The sequence below is a fragment of the Myodes glareolus genome, chromosome 3 (genome assembly GCF_982192425.1).
Source record: "Myodes glareolus chromosome 3, mMyoGla1.1, whole genome shotgun sequence".
In the NCBI taxonomy this organism is placed as follows: domain Eukaryota; kingdom Metazoa; phylum Chordata; class Mammalia; order Rodentia; family Cricetidae; genus Myodes; species Myodes glareolus.
Genome location: NC_142028.1, coordinates 30485256 through 30496598, shown reverse-complemented (window position 1 = coordinate 30496598; position 11343 = coordinate 30485256). Strand labels below are relative to the sequence as shown.

General features: G+C 54.2%; 1 protein-coding gene across 1 annotated transcript; it reads right to left on the bottom strand.

Moving 5' to 3' along the window:
• Positions 1 to 4318: 4318 nt before the first annotated feature.
• Positions 4319 to 10618, bottom strand: Tmem121b (transmembrane protein 121B). Its single transcript, XM_085687047.2, has one exon. It carries the CDS (start codon positions 9457 to 9459, stop codon positions 7744 to 7746), a length of 1716 nt encoding a protein of 571 aa, XP_085543173.2. The 5' UTR covers positions 9460 to 10618; the 3' UTR covers positions 4319 to 7743.
• Positions 10619 to 11343: the final 725 nt, after the last annotated feature.

The window sequence follows — 11343 nt, the reverse complement described above, 5'->3', positions numbered from 1 at the left end:
GCTTGCTGAGTAAACAGCATCAATGAGCACGTGACCAGAACGCGCATGGGGCATGTATCCCAAACTGACTTCAGTGCACCCCCAGGCAAGCTCCTGACTTCAGAGGTGGCTCTGACCTCTTCCTGTCTTGAGCCTAATCAAGAAAGGGGGGACATAAACAAGGAATAAGGGACAATTAGATGGTGTCCTGGGCACCTTGATACAGTGTTTCAGTCCAGATCTAGTTTCTGGCAATGGTTTGGGAGGTCCAATGCTCAGTCCCTGTGCCATGCATTCTAGCTGGCATCTGTGAATGGGAGGCTAAGCTGGGTTTGCTTAGCTTTTACTTGGAATGAAACAGGTAAGGACTGGGGCTTCAGCTCAGTGATAGATGGCTTGCTCGCTCAGCCCGAGGCCCTGGGTGTCATCCCCAACACCAGAAGAAAGACAGAAAGACGTGCAAATAAAATGGGGCCTACGGGCTGGGCAGTGGTGGTGCACACCTTTAATATCAGCACTCAGGAGGCAGAGGCGGTGGATCTCTGTGAGTTCAAGGCCAGCCTGGTCTATGGAGTGAGTTCCAGGACAGCCAGAGCTGATACACAGAGAAAACCTGTCTTGAAAAACCAGGGGGAAAATATGGGGCCTGAGGAAGAGGATGGTGTCCTTAGGATGCAGTGGCCAATTGTGAGTCCAGTGTTTGGACTCCCATTCTAAATAAGCAGAAGGATGGGGCTTGTCCTACTCTGGCACTTCCTGAGAAAATGGCTCACCAAGGGCTACTGACACCATGGGCTCTAGCCAGTGCAAAGGAGCAACAGCCCCAGTGCTCTATGATGCAGTCAATGCAGGACCCTCACTGTAGATCAGGGCTTGAGTCTCACGTCTCACAACAGAAAGTTCCTTACAGGGAGTGTCCCGGCCCCACTGCTCACCAGCTGAGCAGCTTTGGCTATGACATCTCTCTGAGGCTTCAGGTTGCCATCTCTGAAATGGGCACAGCAGTAGCTCCTCCGTCAGAGTGGTCTGTAAGGGGCAGGTGAAGTTCGCATGAACAACACTGAGGTCTCCCCACCCAGGAAGTGCTGAAAACACGTTAACCATCACTGGGCCCCTCTGCAGTGCCCCACCACACTGCCGCCTCTCCCAGCCTCACAGTGCAGCTCTCTCAGCCTGTGCCTCTGACCTGATTCTGGGGTGGAGCAGCTTGTGAATCCTGAGGCGTTCAGTCTCCTTTCCTGCCGTTTACTGCACTCTCCCTCTGGTGTTTGCTTTCTGAAATTATCAACACCACCTCTGTCCACCAGCGGCTCACACTGACAGTGATATATCATTGTGGGAAAACAGCCATAGGACAGCATGCTAGTTATGAAAGATTGTTATGAAGACTGTAACACACCGGTGCTTCCTCAAGCCTGTGGGAGGAGCTGGCAGGGTAGTACGCTCCGGCTTTCTGCATCACCTCATACCCCAGTGGCTCCCAGGGCCACCTCCTGTTCCTACTTCTGCCCTTGCTCTCCACATTGTGGTCTCTCCTGACACCTGGTCTCCACTCCAGCCCTGTCTATTTTGGGTAATGAAGGTGGTCACCCTGTGGAACCAGCCTTTGTCTGTTAGTGGAACTTGAGGTCTGTTTTGTTGTTTACAAATGAGTAGAGGTCTTGTCCTCCTGCCCTGTCCACTCCTCACCTGGATACGTTTCCCAGAGAGTCATACTTGGGTTATGGATACCTAAGTAGGAGCTGGCATCCAGATTCTTCACCTCAGACTGGAGAGGACGGCGGCATAACCTTGGCCTGAGGAGGGTGTGACCACACATAACTTGGCACAGTGCCCTGTTTGTTGGCCTTATTCTTGTCTTCCATGAGACCTGCTCAGAAAGCAAAACTCAGTTTTGTTTTCAGCTACAATTGAGCTTTGCCACAGGGAAAGTTGATCCCACTGAGCAGCTGGCATCTGAAGGCTTCTGTGGAGTGAAGGTCTGAGAGGTGACAGACCCAGGTTTAAAGTGGCTTCCTCCTACCTGCAGGTAGCCTTCACAACTGCTTACCCTCCAGTGCGTCAGGAAAAGTAGCTGAAGCCACCTTACAGGTGACCACATCGGGGAAACGAGCTGGTGTGCACCAAGCCTGGCACCCCAGAGTGTGATGCTGTCGTCTTTGTTGGCATCAGTTCCGCAGCATGATTTAACCCGTGGTTGCCCCTCTATCCCCACACTGAACCGGTCTTCCGGAACCCTCCTGCAGCTTTCCCGTGTGTCTCTGAGGAGCTCCAGCTGGCCGAACCCAATGGGCACCGCTGGCTCGCCTGGAAGATGTGTCTAAAAATGTGTGACAGGCCTGGCCAGACTTAGGAAGACATGACACTGGGCCCTTATGGCTTATAAATATCTTCTGTATACATTTTGGCTTGTGACATTTAGCACAGGCTCAAGAAAAGGATCATTTGGTATAGGTCAGCTCATTTAATTCTTTTAAAATGTTGTTACTTTTATTTACTTGTTTTATTTATTTTATTTATTTATTTATTTTGGGGTGGGGAGCTTGTGCAAGTGCCATGTATGCCTGTGGGGGTCAGAGGACACCTTGTGGGACAGTTGCTTTCTATCACAAGTTCAGGGACATGAACTCAGGTTGCCTAGCCTAGTGGTAAATGTCTTTACCCTCAAAACCACCTTGCTAGTCCGCCTCATTCCATTCTTTGGTTGTCGTTTTGTGTATGTGTGTATGTGACTTGTTTTTTCATTTGAGCAGGGTTTCTCTGTGTAGCCCAGGCTGTCCTGGCTGGCCTCGAACTCACAGAGATCCTCCTGCCTCTGCCTCCTGAGTGCTGGGATCAAAGGTGTGTGCCACCACAGTGCTGTTTTCATTTCAGTTTTAATGTGTTCCTTCAAGGTGGCTACCATGGCTCCTGTTTTTTGTTTGGTGTGTGTTTAAACTTATCTATTTGATGTCTGTATACCACATGTGTGCCTGGTGCTCGAGGAGACCAGAAGAGAGCATCAGATCCCCTGGGACTAGAGTTGTCTCATAGTTGGTTAGGAACCCCGTAGTGCTGGGAATCGAACATGGAACTTCTGGAAGAGCAGCCAGTGCTGCTAACTTTGAACCTCCTCTCCAGCCTGTTTTGATACAGCATCTTGCTCCAGACTGGTCTTGAACACTTGCCCTCCTGCCTGACCTCAGTGCTAGGAATGCAGGCCTGTACCGCCATCTCCCCCTTCTAACTGCTGCTTTAGAAAAGATGAAATACAGCTGGGCGGTGGTGGCGCATGCCTTTAATCCCAGCATTCAGGAGGCAGAAGCAGGGGATGGGATCTCTGTGAGTTCGAGGCCAGCCTGGTCTATAAGAGCTAGTTCCAGGACAGGCTCCAAAGCTACAGAGAAACCCTGTCTCAAAAAACCAAAAAGAGAAAAAAATAAAAGAAAGAAAAAAGAGATAATGAACTAGCTCCAGGAAGGACTGGGATTGCTCACGGCCACAGCTAAGAAGAGGGAAGAGGTCAAGCCTGGACTCCCTGCTGTTCTGTGCTCTCATTTGCCTCCAGAATCCTGCTGGTGACAACACAGTCTGATCTGAATAATACTGGCTGCCTCGACACTAAGAAAAATTACTAGGACTTAATTTCTTTAAGCTTCTATTTTTACTTTTAATTATGGGTATGTGTATCTGCATATGCGTGTGCACATGAGCGCAATGCCCAAGGAAGGCAGAAAGTACGTGATCACCTAGGGTTGGAGCTATAAAGAGCTGGCAGCGGCCCATGTGAGACTCTTTTGACCACGGAGCCACCTCTCCAGCCCTACAACTTTCTTTGGCTGAAAACCCAATGGTCTACCTGAAACTCAACAGTCTCCTTCCTGTCTGTTTGTTATTTAAACAGTGACTTTACTTACACCAAAATTGTGCTTCTGGTTGAGGAAAGAGCGACATTATAGGAGAGAGTAGTTAAAGCTGGCTTCTCTCTGGGCACATCCCTGTAGTCCCAGCCACTTTGAGGACTGAGGCAGGAGGATTCCTCGAACTTAAGTGTTTGAAACCATCCTGAGTAGCAAAGTAAGAACCTGTCTTCGAACAAGGAGGTTCATCTCTCCTGCCTTCCACCCTGGTAAGCTACTCCCAGCGTGAAAGCAAGCCAGCACAACTGGGAAAGCCCAGTTAGACATTCCCAGGTCCAGGCCACATTGCACAGCCTCCCCAAGTCACACCAAATACTTAGCGAAGGTGTGCCCATCACAGCGACACCAGCCTACAAAACGATGACAAGTGTCGGAGTGACATTTAGGAACTCAGGGAGGAAATGAGGACAGGAATGGTCTTACACCACACAGGAAGCGTGTCACAAGTCTCGAGTTTTTTATTTTCAGAACAGAGTCTGGTTTTATTTTTAAAAAGAGGAAAAAAATGTGATAAATGCTAGCGAGGTGCCGCTTCTCTGTTTTTCCTGGGCTCGAATTCCCAGCTCTGCTCCCCATACACCCGGGCCTGGTTCCCAGCTTGTTGAACAGGAAGAGTCATGATGGACAAAGCACTGCACACCTGTTTCCTAGGGAGGCTGAAGTAAGAGGCCCACCAGAGGCCCACCTGAGCCCCATGATTCTAGGGCAGCCTTGGGAACATAGTGAAACCCCACTCAAAGAAATTTTTAAAAAGTGGGTGCAAGTCTTTAGAGAGAGCACGGTCTTTAGATCAAGACTCTGTGTTAGAGATGCAGCCCAGGAGGCTCACTAGCATTTGCCAAGCATGCTTGAGGCCCTGGGTTTACTTACTCCTCAGCATTGCAAAGTAATTAACTCCTTTTTAAAAACAGACACCATTCGGAACACAGGTAATAAGCCCTCCCCTTCCATGCTCAACTGCTAGGAGCAGGCAGAGCTAAATTCTGAGCCCAGGCTTCTTTTCCATGATCCGTTCTTCTGGTCCAAGCCTCGGGGCAGTGTACTGTCCTGGTCATGACACCTTGGGGACATCTCAAGTCTGGTCCCTATCTACAGATACTCTAGAAAGCAAGAGAGAGGAAAAGGCCTTAAGGGTCATGTGTGAATGGGACAAGGGAATGAGTGAAAAGACCCAAAATAAATACATCAGAAGGAAGGAGCCGGCCCCCTGAGCACAAAGTACTCACAGAAGACATGTTGAAGAGGAGGCTGGAGAGCGCTGGGCCCTCACTAGGCCCTCACAGTCCTGGCCTCTGTCACCAGTGGCCATGTGCTCACGTCTCTTGATGTGCTAGGGAGATGCCAGCCTTCCATCCTAAATCCAGTGGCAGTCTCTCAGCAGCAGACAGCAGTCACACAGGAGAGGGACGGCTATCCAAACAGTAGAGAGAGGGTGGGTTGGGGGCCAGCCAGAGCCGGCCATGGCTCAGACATAATTTCTTTTCACAGTCATTGAAATCAGGTAGTGAGAAACACAGCGAAGCTAGAGACCAAATACAGAAGAGGGGGAGTAGCCGCAGCCCCAGCCAGGGCTTAGGCGCAGGACTGCGAGTCCAATCAGAAGAGGAGTCATCCGGGGTGAGGAGGAAAGGCAGGTGTGTTGTGCAAAGCAGCCAGTCAGCCAGCACTGGCTGAGGGCAAGAGACCAGGGGTGAAGAACTCACGGACTGTAAACACCCTCCACAGAGCCCCTCCGAGAGAGAGCTGGGGCTCTAGCCAAGTGCAGCCGCTCCTGTTCCCATCCACATAGATATCTTCAGCCCACAGCTCCAGGCAGTTGAGGAAGAGGAGCCCTTGGTTCTCAGAAAGTCTTAACAGAGCCACAGGGGAACGAGGGACTTGGGCCAGGTGGCTGAGTTAGCGGTCAGTGACTTGGCACTTTGGGCCGACCCCTGTGATGTGGGCTTCAGAGGAGGTCAGCATCAATGGGCCCTGCAATGGCTGTCCCCAACCTAGTCTGCCAACCTCCTTTCAGCTCCCCCAAGACCAGATGCAAGGCAGGAGGAGGGCTGTCCTCAAGTTCACCCTGGATAGCTCATGTCTCATGTCTGCCTCTAATGGCAGAACTATGCCAAGAGCTTTCAAGTTCCAAACTCAAAGAATATCATCCTAGAAAGGTAACTGAAGCCGAGTGTGGTGGCGCACGCCTTTAATCCCAGCACTTGGGAGGCAGAGGCGGGTGGATCTCTGTAAGTTAGATCGAGGCCAGCCTGGTCTACAAAGTGAGTTCCAGGACATCCAGGACTGTTACACAGAAAAACCCTGTCTTGAAAGACAAAAAAAGAAAGGGAGAAAGAAAGAGAGAGAGAGAGAGAGACAGAGAGAGAGAGAGAGAGAGAGAGAGAGAGAGAGAGAGAGAAAGGAAGGAAGGAGGAAAGGTAACTGAAAAAAGCCTAGAAAACAAAAAGAACATAGCATTCAAATCTAGCAAATAACAGGCAGAACAGATCACAGCCCCTTGTCTAGGTTCATTACACCACACAAAACTCCCAAAACAGAAGAGAGAAGGGGAACCAAAATTCTTCAGGTTCCCCCACACACACCCAATCCTGCTGTGGGGGTGATTATATCCTGACCTTGCTCCCTAGGCTTCTGACCCTTGACTCCCCTCAGAATACTTATCCTGCATTAGAGATTCCAAGGGTAACATCCCTTGTCAAGACTAGAGTAGCCAACCCTGACTTTCCTTGAAAGACAGCCCTAAGGAGAGCCTCACCATGAGGACCCCGTGGGAGAAGGCTGGGCCAGGAGGGTCCCGCAGCAAGCCTTCTCCCTGATGAGACCTGAGCAGAGGAGAGAAGAAAGGTCGCCACCGTCTCCGCTCTATGCCGAGTTCTCCAAAAGAGCAGGTGGCATTCCGGAGGGTCCCTAGGAGGCCAGACCTCACACGCCTTTGCGCCCAGTAAAGCAGGCACTCTGAACCAGTTCCAACCCAGTCAGTACCAACAGAGGAAGGATAAGAATTCTGGTGCCAAAGGAGGAACCAAAAGAGAGCAAGCCAATGGCTAATACTCCACAGACCCTGTAATATCTGGTACAAACCCCAAAGGGATCCAGTGTCCATGCTGAATGCAACTTTCTGAGTGGTTTTTGTTTAGTTTTCGCGAGCAGCATCAGTGTGTGATGGGATGAAAGTCGAAAGCACAGAGGTAGAAATACGCACTCACCCGAGAAAGGGCACTGTGGGTCCTTACAGCAGAGACCCTCTCCTCCCCAAGCTGAGAACAGGGGAGCAGGAGTGAGGACGACCCTGGGTGAGCTTCTCCCTTGGAGCGTGGCAACCCAACAACTCCTGGGGATCCTGGTCATAAATTCAGGCAGGAAAGGATGGTGGTGGCATGTGTGGGGGCAGCAAGGCCTCCCTAGATCTCCTTCTCACTGCAAGGGGCATGGGACAGACACCCAGAAAAAAACACCACACACATACCACGCATGCACGCACACACCACACACACACACACACACACACACACACACACACACACACACACACACACACACACACTTCATCTACCAAAGCTTACCATCCCTGCCTGAACACCCCCTTCTTCCACTCTCCCCCACAGAATGAAGGCAAGAAGAGCAGGTGGCACATTCATCCAGTCCCGTGTGTGTCAGGACAGGCAAGACTTTGGAGAAGGACCACGGTGAACATGGACCCTCCTCCCTCACAATATATTGCTGGTCTCCCTCCAAGTAGTCTCCACCCATAGGGTGCAGAAGAATTCGCTGGCCGTCAGCCTTATCAACAGTGACCTCTTCAAAACACAGCCAAGGAGGCCCGAAACTCTCAAGCCAAGAACGGAGCCCCTGCCCTTCACCTTTTTCAATTCTGAGAGGCCACAGCTAGAGTGTTGACGTAGCCATGAGGACCCCCTTCATTTTCCAAGTGGCCCCGCTGGGACCCTCCCTGAGGTGGCGGTGGAGGCGGTGGTGGTGGGGCAGAGGGAGGAGCACCATAGCTGCTTCTGGCCCGACTTGGGGAAACCCAACTCCCTCGGTCCCAGCAGCCCTCCAAGGCCTCCAGGCCACGGCAGCCAAGGAAAAAGAGGTTTTTGAGCATGAAGATGGACAGCGGCTGTTGGTAGCTCACGACCAGGAGGCTGCGCAGCGCCAGCAAGGGCACGTCCACCAGGCAGCCACCCAGCAAGCGCAAAAGGCGGCTGCAGCTTCCAGGCCCGGAGGCCTGGCCCCAGGACGGAGCTGCTGCGGTGGTGTTCAGCTCGTACAGCCAGAGCACTGGGGAGGCAAGCGTGAGGAAGTAGACGGCGATGAGCAGGTAGCGCAGGTGCGCGGGAAGCGGCACACGGCCGTCCAGCATCAGCTCCACCAGCGTAAAACTGTCCAGTAGGTCCAGACACGTGCCCAGAAAGCAGCCCGCCGCGCGATGCTGCTGTGGCTGCAGGAGCAGGGGACCCGCCGAGCCCGGGGGCGCGCCCGCCTCGCTGATGGCACGCACCAGGCTGTAGAGCAGCGGCACGGACAGCGCCATGGTGAGGCGAAAGCCGGTGGTGCCAAAGGGCGCTCGCAGCTCGATGAGGTCCAGGATAGACGTTCCCAGGATGAGCACAACCTTGGGAGTGAAGGCGATGGAGTAGATGAGCCAGGCCAGGTAAGCAAAGGCGAACTCGCCCGCCGCCCCGGCCGGCCCCGGCCCGGTCCCCGAGCCTCCTCGGCCCCCACGAGCCTTGGCCCCGGCCCCCGCGGACGCCGCAGTCGGTAGGTGCAGAGGCGGCGCCGAGTGGTGGTGAAGCTGATGGTGGTTGTGCGCGCTGCTCGCTGGACCGCCCCGACGGCCCCGGCTGTTTTTGGCGAAGAAGATGGCCCAGCCCACCACCACCACCAGGTCAGTGGCGATCCAAGAGCACCAGTACAGGTCGGTGACGGCGATGAGGTACAGGTCCAAAAGACCACCCTGAGCCAGCAGCAGCACCACAGACAGCGCCTGGTAGCCCCAGCGGCATCCCGGGCTCGGCGAGCAGCAGTGGCGCCGACCCCTGCGGCCGGGCCGGGAGGGGCGGCCGCAGCAGCAACAGCAGCAGGAGCAGCAGGAGGCGCCGCCGCCCGTCCCGGTGCCGCCTGCGCCCGCCGCCGAGCGGCTCCCGGGGCCCCCGACGGCTCCGGTTGCGGCGCCCGCTCCAAAGTCCACGGCGGTCATGCTGCAAGAGGAGGTGGGCGTGGAAGTGGAGGAGGCGGTGGCGGGCGCGGTGGCCGAGACGGGGGCGCCCCCCTGAGCCGGGGGCCCTGGGAGCGCGGCGGCGGCGGCGGCGGGTACCAGTGGCTTGCTGATGCTAATGCTCTCGTCGTCGTCCTCTCGCTCCGCGCCTGTGCTGCTGCTTGGGGAGCCGCCGCCCCCGCCGCGTCTGCCGCCGCCCCCACCGCGGCTGGTGCTGGTGCTGGTGCTGCTGTCGCCCGAGCCTCTCCGGCCGCGGGAGGAGCCCCCCCGGAGGAAGAGGGGCTGCAGCCGGGCGGCGGCGGGGGGCAGCGGGAAGGAGGCGGGCGCGGACGAGAGCGCGCGAGGGTGGCCCAGCGCCGGGTGCATTGTCCTCGGAGGGGCTCCCGGGGCTGCTGGGCCGCTCTCTCCCCCGCCAACCTCGGGCTGACGAGGCGGCCGAGGGGAACCGGGACCAGCCGCTGCCGCCTCCTTCCCAGCTGCTGGAACTCGCACCCGGGTCGGGTGGCAGAAGATCCGGACTGGACCGGCCGGACTGGGCGAATGGAGCCGCGGGTGGCTTGCGAGGCGGGGGTGCGAGAGGGGAGCCGGGGAGCCGAGCGGACCGCCGGGACTCTCGGAGAGGCGGGGGCGGAGGCGGGGAGGGAGCCCAGCAGGCAGAAGAAGGAGCTGGCAGCGGGGAAACCAGGACTGGATTCAAGGGGGAGAGGAGGCGAGAATAGAGGAGAAAGCCTGGCTGGCTGGATCAGCAGGACGGAAAGTGAGACGGGCAGGATATAAGTAACCTGAACGGCTAGGTGGCCGTGGTCTCAGTGTAGACCACACCTTCGTGCCTCCGAGCACCTTGTTCATTTCTGCCCCTAGTCTGCACAGTGCCTATAGGAAGAAGCGGCGTGCCTATTTTCCCGCTTTATGCGCGCCATCGGCCACTTTGGATCTCCTCCCTTTAACGCCCCGAGAACAGTGATTAAAAAGTAAGAATAAAAGAGACCCAGAAGGGGATCGGGATGATGTGTTTCGATTGGTAGTAATCTTGCCTTGCATGCATTTCCAGCACCAAAATAAATAAATGAATAAATAGACAAATACCCAAAATTCAGAAAGAGCAATCCCGAACAAATACTGTCTATTTACACATCCAACACTGAGTCCTCTCTCCCCGGTGAGATCTCAGTTTCCAGTACCTGGGAAAGCTCCCTGAATACAATTGCTGAGAAGCGCGCCGAGGAAAGGGGGTTGCACTGACTAGCTCTGGAGTTATGGGAGGTCAAGGCCAAGGCGTGAAGTAGATCCGGAAACTGCCAGGGGTGGGGGTGGTTCCGAGAGTAGCCTTTGCTTACTTAGCCAGGATCACCTTTGGTACTCTCAAAGACTTTTACCTAGCATACATGAAGTGCTGGGTTCCTCCCCAACACCCCATAAAACTAGACATGGTGGCCCACATGGGTGATTCCAGGTCTGAGGAGATAGAGCAGAAGAATCGGGAGTTCAAGCTCATCTTCAACTACGTAGCAAGTTTGAGGTCATCTTGGGTTACACGAGACCCTGCCACAAAAACAAACAAGTTAAAGCAGGAGTTGAAGTAAAAGGGAACTATGTTTAGCAAAGGAGGGAAAAGGGTCTTTAGAGGTGTGGACTGCATACAAAATAGACTCCAGCTAGGCCTGGTGTCACAGGCCAGCTCCTCCATAAGCCACTCAGGAAGCTGAGCCAGGAGCATTCTAAGTTCAAGGCCAGCCTGACCAGTTCCATGGGCTGAGTCTGCCCAGAGGCTGGACCTCCAGGTAGGATCCCTGTTTTCAGGGTAGGGGAGGAAAAAAAAAACAAAACTACTATATAATTTGAGGCTCAAGAAGGTTCTGGGGTTTCTGTGCAATCCACTCCCAGCCCAAAGGCTTGCTGGTGCCTTACTCCCTGTCTTACAGATTGTATGTCTCTGGCCCTGATTTCTCTCCTCAAAGTTGCTGCCACAATTGTCTGCCTGGGGGGAACCACCATACTGATGGCCATAGCCTTGCCCTTAAATCTGCCTCTTAGGAAAAAAATTTGGAGCTATAGAGATGGCTTAGTGGTTCACCTGCTGAAGGACCCAGATTCAGTTTCCAGCATAAGCATGGCGGCCCACAACCCTCTTGTAACTCCAGTTCTAGGGAATCTGGCGCCCTCTTCTGACTTCTGCTGGTACCAGGCATGCAAGTGCTACACAGATGTACATGAAAGCAAAACACTCATAAAGTAAAATAAATCTTACTC